Source organism: Nyctereutes procyonoides, unplaced genomic scaffold (genome assembly GCF_905146905.1).
Source record: "Nyctereutes procyonoides isolate TBG_1078 unplaced genomic scaffold, NYPRO_anot_genome, whole genome shotgun sequence".
NCBI lineage: Eukaryota > Metazoa > Chordata > Mammalia > Carnivora > Canidae > Nyctereutes > Nyctereutes procyonoides.
In genome coordinates this window covers 26,083,009-26,097,115 of record NW_026575125.1, presented here as the reverse complement: position 1 = coordinate 26,097,115, position 14,107 = coordinate 26,083,009, and the positions used below count along the sequence as shown (strand labels likewise).

Genomic DNA, 14,107 nt, shown 5'->3' with positions numbered 1-14,107 from the left:
GAGAATAAAAATCTTTCATACTGAATGAGTTTAGCTTTTATGAAAAACCATAGAGTGTCTCTCTTTTTACCGTTCTGGGAACAGCTGTGTTAGGAACAGTCACTGTCATTTTGAACCATTATTATTAAAATAACACATGCATATTGTGAAGCTGCAGGGCTCCTGAAAGGAGGCAGAGGTTCCAGCAGGTGTTGAATACAGTACAGCTCATACTACAAGGGGGTGTGTTGGGGAGGGGGCTGAAGTTGTCAGGGAAAACACAGGAAGAAGGCAGAACTTCACTTGCAGTGTGACATTTCTCCTGTTCATTTGTCTAGAATATAGCATAACCACTACCTATGGATAATGAATAAGGTAATCTTTCCTGAACTTCTATTTATCTTAAAGTAGAATTTTTATCAAACTTCCTGTTGTAGTAGCTATGGACATTCATTGGACGTTAAGTCAAGTAGGAAGCTTTTTTTTTAATGTAATTTTCCAGTTTGGATTATAGTTGGAAGAATTCAATCTTTTTTTTCTCTCTTGATCCTGACTTCCCCCAGAGCATCTAACTGGCTCCAAACAGAGTCCCCGGACGCAACCCCGCGATGAAGACTATGAGGGGGCCCCATGGAATTGTGATAGCTGCACCTTCCTGAACCACCCCGCACTGAACCGTTGCGAGCAGTGCGAGATGCCACGGTACACTTGAACTTCGAAGAGTCTGCATCGACTTGAGAGCGAAACTGGGAGCACCCACAAGAAGAAAAGGAAGCCTTGGGAGTCTGTGCATCTGCCCAGCCTTTTCATTTCCAATTCCACCTGGGGAGGAGCAGTGCCCCTGGAGGGCTTGTGCTCATTCAAGAAAAATGGGGAGTTCTCTGTGTTTAGTGTTTTTGTTTTTTTCCTTTCTTAACTCATTGCAGAGTGAGATAGAAAGGGATACTTGAAACTGGGAAAGGATTCACTCCTGAAAGAATGTACACATAGAAGTCAAAAGCTCTTCTGTGGAATCCCAGTTAAAGTTACTGCTGAGTGGCCCTTACTTTATAAACTAGAACTTTAAATCATGGTGTGACATGTGACAGCTTATACAGACAAACTGTGAATTCCTAGAGCAGACTTACCTGGTCATAGCTCTCTGGAAAACCAAGGTTCCCCATGCTTCTTCCCGTTGTTTCCTACTGAAGGAGGACAGGAAAAAGCACCCAGAATAGGACCTTAATTTTTTTTTTTTTGGGGGGGGGGCAAAATAATAAGGGTCTTTGTAATTGCTGCTTTTTTCAGAGGTAATTTCAAACACACAATGGCTTAAAATGTGATTTGTAGCAGTCAGGAATTAGGCATATCATGCCCTTCATTCAAAAGTACAATCAGAGGTGATAAAATCATTTTTCTTGTACAATAATGCATCGAGCTAAATCAACACTGGTAACTAAGACCTAATTATGCCACATTAATAGATATAATTTTTAAGTTACTGCATGCTTTTATTAGGCCATTGGCTTTAAAAATAACAAGTCCTTACCAAGTACGATTTTATGAATGACCTTCTCGTAAAACTGCGCTTTGCCAATAGCACAGTGAATGTATGCCAAATGTAAATCCATTCCAAAATCCATTCGGAAATCTTGAGCTCAGCTGTGGTTCTGTAAGAAATGTTTGCAGTCCATAGGGGCCTTTTTTCACCTCCTTCCAGTTTTGTGATGAGTTCACGATGTTTACAGCACAGTGTTTTGTGCCAGAATCCTAACTTAGCTGAAAAAACAAAAACAAAACAAAAAAACCGACATTAGCTGTTCAATACAGATTGATTTGCACACGTTAATAAACCAGTATAAGGGAAATTACAGTTGGCCAATATCATAAAATAGTACACTGCGTTGTTACTTGGGAAGAAGAGAAGGCTAGTCAAGGGATAGGATTAAGAGAAAGGTGAATACAAAGGACTTTAAAACTAAGAACTGTTTAAATTTAACATACTGTATTCAGAGATAATTACTAAGTTTGTTCAGGTGATACTAAAGCACTCCCTGTTTATGAAACCCCAACTTTAGGGTATGAATAATGAAGAGATAGAAAGTCCTGTGACTCCTAAAGGTGTACCACTAGAAAATTATTAATAGGACATTTATTTAAGGTCTCTATCACTGTTGAATTTCCGTCCTAGCTCAGAATTGGATTTTGGAATCTTCCCATTACTTGGGTGAATATAAACAGCAGTAGAATCAAGGTTTCTGATCCTAACGGATTTTACCAGACGTTTTAATTTGAGGAATATCCACTCTCACATACCGTGTTCTCCCCCCCACCTCCCCCCGCCCACACTCACACACTCTTGAAGCTGTCATTGTATTATTCTACTTTAGAAGTGATATCTGGCAGACCTGGAAAAACAAGCTGCACTTAATAGTATAATGAAACCAAAGGCATAATAACTCATCATCATTTTCCATCAAAAGCATCTAATTTCACACTCGACCTACAGCTTTGAAAATGTTTTTTCCAATGTGGAAAATCCACGCCACACCCCACCCCCCCATCCACTTGTTTCACAAAAGTATGCGTGGCTATGTGATGACACTGATAAAACATCTCATATAACTGTGAAAATAATGGTAAGAAAACAGATGGGCTTAAAAGCATTGACCTGAAAACAGCCTTCTTTTAAAGGTTTCTGTGACACTGGTATGTCTCTCCAGTAGCCGTCTCTCAGTCCTGCTGTTGTGTAATACGCCAATGCCTTCGCCTTTGTATGGTTTCGTATCTCTCGTGATGATCAACCCCACTTGGTATTAAATAACAATTTAGGGGAAAAATATATATATACTGCTTGGTGTTCTAGCTAAAGGTTTACCAGTATTCTTAGATATGCTGAAATGGCAGCAGTTAACTTGGCACTTGTCAGTTGAGAATGAAAGTAGCATGTATGGAAACAGTTGGATGCTTTATTAAAAGCATGTAGATGACTTTACAACTATTGCATGAACATACATCCAGGTTAATAAGCTGTTAACATACAGTAGATGCATGGTTCCAGTCCATTGGTGATCTATCTAGTAACTCATTATTTTCACCTGCCAGGAAAAAGAAGAAACCAGTCTCTTTGATAGGTGTAGAGGGTGGAGTAGGAGACATCAGAGCTGGGTTTTAAAGAAGTTTCCTAGGTCTTCATTTCTGGTTGTACACGAGTTTCATATGCCAACATAGGCTGTATTCAGTTTTTAAAATAAGAAAAATTGTTTTTTACACTGACAAATTTGGTATGTTTAACTGTGTCCCCAATATAGACTTCTTGCCCATAACCACTTTGTATAAGAATACAGTCAACTTTCAAGGTGCCTTTTCAAAAGGATCTCCTGGTCAGATTGATGTGTGCGCACAGTTGGCATAGAAGCGGGAGGATAGAAATCGGGTGCTGCCTGTCTGCTGAGGTACTTATGCTCTTTGGGTCAGTTGGTGCACTTGGTGTTTTTAGTAAAAAGATTTTTTTTCTTAAAACATGACTAGTTTGATGTATCTGGTAACACATAGGCCTGACTATACATGTTACACTATTTCATGGTTTTGTAAACTGGGTTTTTAGAAAGCACATTTGCCGTTTTGTTAAAAGTACATTACCCCTTAACTTTTGGAGTGGGTCAGAAGAGTTTTAAAGTGGGAATAGAGCCAGCAGCTTTCTAAGCACTGTAAAATGTTTGGAATTGACAATGACCTTGTATGGGAGAGCAAAGAGGCAGGGGGTTTTAAAGAAACTAAAGAACTGCATTGTAGGAAAGGTAGTTTTAGAGAAAGGATGGTGGGGAAAGTGTTGCTAATTTGTTTATTTCCCTGAATGAAATGGAAAGTGTGATGAGCAGTTTAATTTTTTAAGGAGCTGGTCTCAATTTTAGTACTTTTTAATTATTAAAAGAAATTATCGTTTCCGTAAATTTTGTCATTGTTTTGTCCCAGTTATCTAGGGTTCATATCCAACTTTGTGGCAACTCAATTTTATATAGTATTTTAAAAGATAATTGTAATGTCTTTGACAGTATAAGCAAAAAGCAAAGGTATAAGGCATAGAAAAATTGTCCTTTGAAAATATCGGTGACATATCCTGGAATGTGAAGATGTTCCTTCATAGTTAAAATTGATTTTAATATTGTAACCACTGTTCAGACTTTGAATGAATCCATGTTACAGTTGTGTGTCTGTATATTGGTCGAGTAAGAAAAATGACCATTGAAATGTTACTATAAAAAAACAGAATAAATTCGGCACTGTCTGTTGCACCACTACTGTATCTTTTTGAAAGAATTAACAGTATTTTCGTATTGTAAAAGTTAAATCTGATCACATTTTCACATTCACTAGACCTGCATTTTTTTTCTTTACTATTTGCATCCCCAAGTATTTAATACAAGTAGATTTTGCATGGCTTGGGCATTCAGAGATTAATAGGATGACGATTCAATCTTAGTTTCTAAAGCCATGAAAAGTTGCTTTGAGACTGAACAATTCTGAGTTATTATTTATAATGACACCCAATGTCCATGTTTCCCTACTGTAAAAGAATTGATCAGTTTCTTCATTAAAACAGCAAGAACCTATTAAATCTTGTAAATACCATGTTTCTTTTAGATTTCTGTGTATGCTGTGAATCATTATTTTGAGGTGAAATTGTACAAAGGCATTTTAAAAGGCTATGCATGCATCGTACTTCCAAACAATACATATTCGGAAAGTCAAAGATTCCTGCAAAATAAATTAATAAACTAAAAGCAAACACTACATTCTGCATCTTTTCTGTGTAGTTAGAAATAATTTATAGTATCAAACTAGTCCCAGTTCCAACAGATAGATTTCTAGACTGAAATACGCTGCCTCAGAAACCTAGTCTTTCATCATTGGTATTTTTGTGCCCCTTGTAGAACATGTCATAATATGAAATTTGGGGTATTAAGGGTACATTAATTCTACAAAATGGGTAGAAGTATATATAAGGAAATTTTATGAAAATGGTGGAATGTGTTAAGAACTTAGATAATGAGTGATTTTCTTCATCTTTTTGTTTATAGCTTGAACAATATGGGCTTGAACTGCATAGGTCCACTTATGTGTGGATTTTTGCAGTACAGTACAGTACTACAAATAGGTTTTGTGCTCAGGATTTTCTTCATATTTCCTTTTCTCTAGCCTGCTTTATGGTAATAATATAGTATGTAATACATAGAACATACAAAATACACGATAAATGACTATGTTATCTGTAGCGTTTCCAGTCAACGTTAGACTTAAGTTTTGGGAACCCAAAAGTTACACGTGGATTTACACCTATGCAGGGCATCAGTGCCCCCCTAACCCCATGTTGTTCGAGGGTCACCTATCCTTCCAAGGCAAATTATCAGAGGACTTGACCCTCATCTTGCTAGAGTCTGTAGTCAGCGTTCCAAATTTGCACAGCAATCAGAACAGATTGACTTTTCAGCAAGTGAGCATATTTGAAGTCAAAAGAATTTCTACTTTTTTTTTAATATGTGAAAATTTATAAACCTACCTAAATACAGAAGAATTGTAGAATGATCCTTTGTTTGCTCATTACCAAACTTCCAAAATTATCCTTATAGAAGCAATTGTATTTCATGTACATTCTCATTCCCCCCACCCGGTTATTTTGAAACAAGACAGATCCTAGGCATCATAGCAATAAACTTTTTACCATAAGCACCATATATTCCTATCACAGCTTGTGAAATATTAGCAAATATCCAGGGTTACATTTTCCATGTAACTTTTTTTTTAACAAGCATGTCTCATTTCGAGTCTGAGTAGAATACTTGAAAATTGTTCTTACATCTTAAATCTACATGTATTTTCTCTCCATACCTGAAACCATAAACCTTTCCCTTATTAATATCTGGCTACCTAACCACCACATCTTACAGTAACACACTGCAAGAAAATCCAAGACAACTTTAAAAACAGTAGGTGAACTATTTTTCTTATTCCCCTGTTTCTCTTCTCACATACTAAGTTGTCCCTTTTCATTAATGGATTTTTAAATAGAAAATGACTTCAGGGATCCCTGGGTGGCTCAGTGGTTTATCGCCTGCCTTTGGCCCAGGGCATGATCCTGGAGTCCCTGGATTGAGTCTCACATCGGGCTCCCTGCATGGAGCCTGCTTCTCCCTCCTCCTGTGTCTCTGCTTCTCTATGTCTATCATTCATTCATTCATTCATAAATAAATAAAGGAAAGAAAGAAAAAAGAAAATGACTTCAAATCTGTTAACACAATACTGATTATGGTGCTCATTTTTGTAATCAAGAGAGGCATCTGTGGGAACTACATATCTGCCTATAATCCTGCAATCTTGATCATAATTTCTCCCTAGGTATTGAGTAGCTCAGTTTTCCACAGAGAAGTCTGGAGCACTGCCGGGTGCAGGGCATCTGGTGTTTGTCTCCTACCTGCATTCTTCAAAGACTCCCTACTTAACTTTGGTCTGCTGGCCTTTGCTTAGGACACTGCCCAGGCCGTGTTTTGTGATAGCGGTTTCAAAGGTTTTAATGGGATATATAGTATGTGGGTGATATTATGGTTCACGAGTTCCAGATTCTCATATCAGACTAACCACCTCACTTTTCTTGTCTCGTGAAATGTGATGGGTATGCTTCTGACCACCCTTTCTTGACTTTCTGGTGGTTAAGAAATACAGGGTGCCAAAAAAAATCAGGTGCTTTTTACACAGCCTGGTTTCAAGTTTTGTGTTATGATTTGGGAGCAAAGTGATCATTGTATGTTACTTTGCTTGGTTTTTGACTTATTTGTGCATTTGCTCTATTGGGGACCCAGGTGCTTTTCAGAGAGTACTGTTGCATTAGTCAAGAAGCACTAACATTTGTAGCCTTTTTAAAATCCCATCCTCCAAAAGTAAATAAATAAAATAAATAAATAAATAAAATAAAATCCCATCCTCCAATTTTGATTTCTCTTAAATCACTAATAGTCTGCCTTGGTTGGGTAGGTTTAATTAAAAAAAAAAAATCTCTTATTTGAATGGCATTTGGGGTTAGGGAGCCAGGGAAAGAGACAATTGGGTTTTAAAGCATCCTGAAATTGCTTGCATTCCCTGTATACTTCAGCAAGGAATCAAATGGTCACACGTGGCAGGGGAACTCCTATTTTAAGATTATGATTTGACTTTCTTTTTCCAAGTTCTAAAATAACGAAAACATCTTTAATGGTTGGAGAACAGGAAACTGTTCTGGGGGTCAGAAATGACAAGGTGCAGATGGGGACATACTGAAGGCAGTAGCAACCAGGATCACTCAGCCCACAGTTCTAGTCACCCATGAAGGCCATCAAGGAAAACCTGCAAAGCATGCCTATGGGAGTCCCCAACTCTGAGCAGCAGACAAATGCAAGGGTAAGTGTACTAGATAGGAAGCACTGCGACTGTGACTTTTGTCTTTGTCTCACTGTGCAAAGCCCTGTAGGGAGTGGTTTGTCCACTGAGATAAAGGGGCATGATGCCCCGAGTAACTTCAAGCTACCACAACAAACAGAGGAAAAACTTTGCTTGGCCTAGCTGAAGATTCCAGGGAACAATCTTCAACTCCCCAGGAAATATATAAAGCAGTAACCCACGGTGCTTGCTTAGCAGAACGTGAAACATCCCTGACTTTCCTATGCTCTGTAATCAGGCATTTTCTCACTAAGAAACATGCACAGAAAAAAAGTAGAAGGCTTCATTCAGCTTTCCTTTTCCTTAAGGATAAAAATATTTGAGCATTGTCACCCACATAATTTTTTTTGTAAAATTCCTTAAAAATCAGTAAATATATGAAAAGGCTTCACACTCTAAAAAGAAGGACCCCATCCTACAGAATCAGCAGAAAACTTTAATTTCTAATCTTAATCCCAAAATTTACAGCAACTTGGTATCTCTCAGCATTAGATCAGAAATGGTTTCCTTCAAATGAAAACTAAGTTTTACAAAATCCTCAACTACAAATACAAGTAGTGATACTCAAGAAACCTGAGTTTCTGATACAACAAATGTGAAATCTAGATCTAGGAGGAGCAAAAATTAGGAATACAAGAAGGAATGAACATAAATAGGGGAGAAGCAACAAATAGAGACATGGGGAGATGTTCAAAAAAATACTACCGACAAAGATAAGAGTGACATCAGAATTCTGCATTTCTGTCAAACTTGAACAGAACTCTGTGAAATGCAAAACAGACAAAATAGTATTAGAATCAGCTTAGCGGAGTTTCCACGTAATAACATTAGATATCTCACGTGAACTAAATGTTCTTTGAAATGTTTACCAAACATTTACAAAAAAAATATATATCAAGAAAATGATTATTATACAGGCCACATTTTTCTGAGGGACATTAAATCTAAAAAATCAAGCCCCCAGAAACTAAAAACTCTTCTAAATAACCTCTGACTCAAAATTGGAATTAAGACTAAAATTAGATTTAGTTCGGGCAAATCCTTAACAAGGGGCGTTAGCAAAGAGGTTATTTGATACTAAAAAGGCAGCTTTCAACTCCCAGAAAACGGCAGAATAAAACAGTACAGTATCTGTGTTTTAGAGAATGCATCTGTTGAAAAATCTCTACATGCAAATAAATTGTCTACACCTGTAAAAGAACAAGTTGCACAAAGAAATGTTAAGTCAGAACTCAAAGAAATACATTTCTAGTACAAGATGTCTTTGTGCCAACTCAAACAATGAAAGAGAAATGTGGAAAATCGCAGCTCGACTATACTCTGAAAGAACCTGCTGTATGGAATATGGCCAGTGTCAGGAATCCTGATGACATGGTGAGCTCCAGGGAAAAGCTGGACCAGAGACACAGGTTTCCCAGCTATCCAGAAGTAAAGCATTCCCATAAAAAGTTCTGTAAGCAGAAATGGCATAAAGAAGCAGTTACCATTAATTTATATAAAACATTTGAACACTCATAGATTCCCCTCCCCGCAAAAAAAACTCTCTTTAATGGTTTTCCTGTTACCTTAGGACACATCTTGCTAATAAATGCACACACACACACACACACACAAATTAGGATCAAGCACAGATGTTCGCAGAGTGAGTTTAAAGCAATGGCAGCTTAATGCTGAGATGCTCAGTGTAGTTCCCAGGGAGGGAGCTTGGTGGGGCCACTCTCCCCACTTGGGTTGCATGCTGCTCAACACCTTTCACTCCCTGCCTTTTTTGGTAAAAGTGAAAGTCCTCTTCTGATTTCTTTCGGTTAGCAAAAACACGTATGAATGTAGGTCTTTCATAAAAGAGAAGTGTTCTATCCCAAACTTTAGAAAGGCCAGAGATACCCATATTCCAAGGCCAGGCTGATGTGTAATATATATGGAAAAGTGTTTATCAAACCAAGAGCTTGAGAAGGTTTGTCAGACTCTATGGCGGCCACATAAGTGGAAAGATATTCACCCTTGTAACCAGCTAAGAAGTTATGTAATGAGTCATACAGGTGAGAAGCCATACAAAAGTGAATTATGTGATCAAGTCTTCGTTCAAAATTGCATAATCATGCATAATCACGAGTATTCTGGGGAGAAAAACACTATCAATGTGATGTAGGTGATTTAGCATTTACAACTTCTGGTAATCTCCAAATTCATGCAGGGACATGGAGCAGAAAGTCAGCATACTGACCTATCCTGGTCATAGGAACACTGGAGCAAAGTCTAACATGTGTCATACCTGTGAACAAGCATTTGCTGTGTCTTGTTTTCCTATCAAACACAATTAAGGAAACATACAGGAGAAAACCATAAATAGGTGGTTATCTGTGGAAGACAAAATCAGAGAAGAACTAGATGAAATAGAGATAAACAATATGCTCAAAAAAATTCAGATTAATGGTCATAAAGATAATCAAGGTCCTGAGATTGAATCCCACATCGGGCTTCCTGCTCAGTGGGGAGTCTGCTTCTCCCTCTTCCTCTGCTACTCTTCCTGCTTGCGCTCTGTCAAATAAATAAATAAAATCTTTTAAAAAAAAACCTTCAGAGATGAAGAATTCAATAAATGAAATAAATACACTGAAAGGAATTAATAGCAAATTAGAGGATGCAGAAAAACAGATCAACAATCTCGAAGACAGCATAATGGAAAACAACCAAGCTAAAGAGTACATGGGAAAAAAAATTAAAAAATGGGAACAGGCTGAATGAACTCAGCAACATCATCAAGTATATAACATTTGCAATACAGAAGTCAAAGAAACAAAGAGAAGAGGGCAGAAAACTTATTTGGGAAAAAAAAATAGCTGAAAACTTTCCTAACCACTGAGGAAGGAAAAAAGCACAACCAGATCCAAGAGGTGGGGAGAGCCCTCAACAACATCAATCCAAGGTGGTTCAAGCCAAGACACATAATACTTAAACTGGCAAAAAGAAATGATAAGAGAGAACTTTACAAGTAGCAAGAGAAAAGGAAAACTCAGTTACATCTAAGGGAAATCCCATAAGGCTATATAAGCTGATTTTTTTTATTATTATTTTTATTTATTTATGATAGTCACAGAGAGAGAGAGAGAGAGAGAGAGGCAGGCAGAGACACAGGCTGAGGGAGAAGCAGGCTCCATGCACCGGGAGCCCGATGTGGGATTCGATCCCGGGTCTCCAGGATCGCGCCCTGGGCCAAAGGCAGGCGCCAAACCGCTGTGCCACCCAGGGATCCCTATAAGCTGATTTTTCAGCAGAAACTTTGCAGGCCAGAAGGGAGTCACCGGATATATTCAGAGTGCTGCAAGGAAAATCCCTATAATCCCTCTTCCCAGCAAGGTGGCCATTCCCAATTGAAGGAGAGAGAAAGGGCACCTGAGTGGCTCAGTCAGTTAAGCGTCTGCCTTGGGCTCAGATCACAATCCCAGGGGCCTGGGATGAAGCCTTGCATTGGGCTCCCTGCTGGGGGTGGGGGTGGGGGAATCTGCTTCTCCTGCCCCTCCCCCCCCACTCCTGCTCCCACTCCCCTCTCTCTCTCTCAAATAAATAAAAATCTTAAAAAAAAAAGTTTCCCCAAACAAAAGTTGAAGTAGTTTATCACCACTAAGCCAGCCTTACAAGAAATAGGAAAGGAAATTCTTTAAGTGAAAAGTCTGTAAAGAGAAGAAAATAGCAAAAGGAAAAAAAATTTCACAGGTAAAAGCAAATATACAGTAAACGTAGTAGATTAATCACGTATAAAGCTAATATGGGGGATAAAACACAAAGGTAGCAAAATCAGTTGTATCTGGAAAATGTAGTCAAGGAATACACAAAAGAAAAAGATATAAAATACGACATCATCTACATAAAATGTGGAGAGGAGAGTAAAATATGTAGTGTTTTTATTTATTGTTTGTTAAGATTTATTTATTGGAGAGTGAGCAAGAGAGAGAGCACGAACAGGGGCAGAGAGAGATGGAGAGGGAGAAGCAGGCTCCCCGCTGGGCAGGGAGACTGATGCAGGGCTCCATCCCAGAAACCCAGGTTCATGATCTTTTTTTTTAAATATTTATTTATTTATTTATTTATTTATTTATTTATGAGAGAGAGAGAGAGAGAGAGAGAGAAAGGCAGGCTCCATGCAGGGAGCCCGACGTGGGACTTGATCCCAGGTCTCCAGGATTAGGCCCTGGGCTGAAGGGAGGCGCTAAGGCGCTAAACCTCTGAGCCCCCCCGGGGCATCTCCAGGATCATGATCTGAGCAGAAGACAGGTGCTCCCAAAATGTAGTGTTTTTAGAACATGTTCAAACGTAAGCAACTATCAACTTAGTACAGGTTGCTATACATTTAAGATGTTATATGTGAACCTAATGGCAACCACAATCAAAAACCTTTAATACATACAAAAAAAGAGAAAGGAATCAAAATGTAAGACTAATAAAAGCCATCAAACTACAAGGGAAGAGACCAAGAGAGGAAAAAAGAAACAGAAAAGAACTACAAAAACAACCAGAAAGATGCACCTGGCTGGCTCAGTTTGTAGAGTATATGACTGTGGATCTAGGGGGCCATGAGTTCAAAGCCCCACACTAGGTGTAGAACTCATTCACATGCACCAAAAAAATTTATGAAACAGCAGTAAATGAAACCTATCAATAATTACTTTTTTGGGTAATTAAAAAAAATAAGTAATGCCTTTGGCTCAAGGTGTGATCCCGGGGACCTGCAATGGGGTCCCGCATTGGGCTCCCTGCAGGGAGCCTGTTTCTCCCTCTATGTCTCTGCCTCTGTGTCTCTCATGAATAAATAAAATCTTTTAAAAAATGATTACTTTTTAGAGACGCCTGGGTGGGTCAGCAGTTGAGCACCTGCCTTTGGCTCAGGACATGATCCCAGAGTCCTGGGATCAAGTCCCACACATCAGGCTTCCAATATGGAGGCTGCTTCTCCCTCTGCCTCTCTGTGTGTCTCCCCTGAATAAATAAATTTTTAAGATAAAAATATATTTTAACAAGTCTACTATCTATTGAGACACACAGAGAAAGCAAGCAAGCCAGAGGGAGGAGAGGCACAGAGGGAGAGACAGACTTTTTTTGTTTTGTTTTTTAAAGATTTTATTTATTCATGAGAGAGACAGAGAGAGAGGCAGAGACACAGGCAGAGGGAGAAGCAGGCTCCATGCAGGGAGCCCGACATGGAACTTGATCCCAGGAACCAATCTCAGGACTCCAGGATCACGACATGACCTGAAGGCAGATGCTCAACCACTGAGCCAGCCAGGTGCCCTGTAAAGAAACACTTTTTTTTTAAATTTTTATTTATTTATGATAGTCACACACACACAGAGAGAGAGAGAGAGAGAGAGAGAGAGAGAGAGAGAGGCAGAGACATAGGCAGAGGGAGAAGCAGGCTCCATGCACCAGGAGCCCGACGTGGGATTCGATCCCGGGTCTCCAGGATCGCGCCCTGGGCCAAAGGCAGGTGCCAAACCGCTGCGCCACCCAGGGATCCCCTAGAGAGACACTCTTAAGCAGACTCCACTCCTGATGCAGGGCTCAATGTCACAACCCTGAGATCATGATCTGAGTCGAAATCAAGATTCAGAGGCTTAACTTGACTGAACCACCCAAGCACCGCATTACTTTAAATGTAAAGGGACTAAATACTCCAATCAAAAAACTGAATAGGTAATAAACAACGAAACCCATGCTGGCTACAAGAGACTCACTACATACCTAAAGACACACAGACTGGCAGTACAAGTTTGGAAAAACATATACCACAGAAATGGAAATGAAAAAAAAAGTAGGGGTAACAATGCTTACTTGGGGGGAAAAAAGGCTTTAAAACAAAAAAAGCCAAGGTGGTTCAGTCAGTTAAACAGCAGACTCTTGATTTCAGTTCAGGTCATGATCTCAGGGTCATGATACTGAGCCCCACGATGGGCTCTATGCTCAGCAGGGAGTCCGCTTCAGAATTCTTTCTCTCCTTCTGCCCCTCCCCCCACTCACACATTCTCTCTCAAATAATCTTTTTTTTTTTTTTTAAGATACTATTCATCAATTCATGAGAGATGCAGAGAGAGAGGCAGAGACACAGGCAGAGGGAGAAGCAGACTCCATGCAGGGAGCCCGACGTGGGACTCGATCCCGGGTCTCCATGATCATACCCTGGGCTGAAGGCAGAAGCTTTAACTACTGAGCTCCCCAGGCGTCCCTCAAATAAATAATCTTTTGAAAAAAATAAAAGGCTAGTAAAAGAAAAAGGCGGCCATTATGTAATGACAGAAATATTAATCCATATACCCAACAAAGAGCATCTAAATACATAAAGCAACTTTTCACAGACATAAAAGGAGAGAGTGAAAGTAGTAGAACAGCAGGAGACTAATACCCCACTTACATCAATGAGTAGATCATCCCAACAGAACATCAAGGAAACAGGGGCATTGAATGACACATTAGACCAGATGAATTTAACAGATGTATATTCCATCGAAAACAGCAGAAAACACATTCAAATGCACAAAGAACATTCTCCAGGACAGATCGTATGTTAGGACACAAAACAAGGCTCAATAAATTTAAGAAGCCTGCAATTCTATCAGGCATCTTTTGCAACCACAGCAGTCTTTTTTTTTTTTAAGATTTTATTTATTTATTCATGAGAGAGACAGAG

At 39.1% G+C, this 14,107-nt stretch overlaps 1 protein-coding gene across 6 annotated transcripts in view; it reads left to right on the top strand.

The window, feature by feature from the left end:
* The window catches only part of TAB3 (TGF-beta activated kinase 1 (MAP3K7) binding protein 3), a 90,391-nt gene extending 86,135 nt beyond the window's left edge, over positions 1 to 4,256 (top strand). For 5 of the 6 annotated variants that reach the window (XM_055338435.1, XM_055338437.1, XM_055338433.1 and 2 more), the window contains one exon: positions 543 to 4,256. In XM_055338435.1, the coding sequence (XP_055194410.1) occupies positions 543 to 691 (149 nt within the window). In that variant the 3' untranslated portion in view covers positions 692 to 4,256. The remainder of the gene's footprint in view (positions 1 to 542) is intronic. The other variant, XM_055338438.1, reaches the window with a different exon arrangement.
* The last annotated feature ends 9,851 nt before the right edge of the window (positions 4,257 to 14,107 follow it).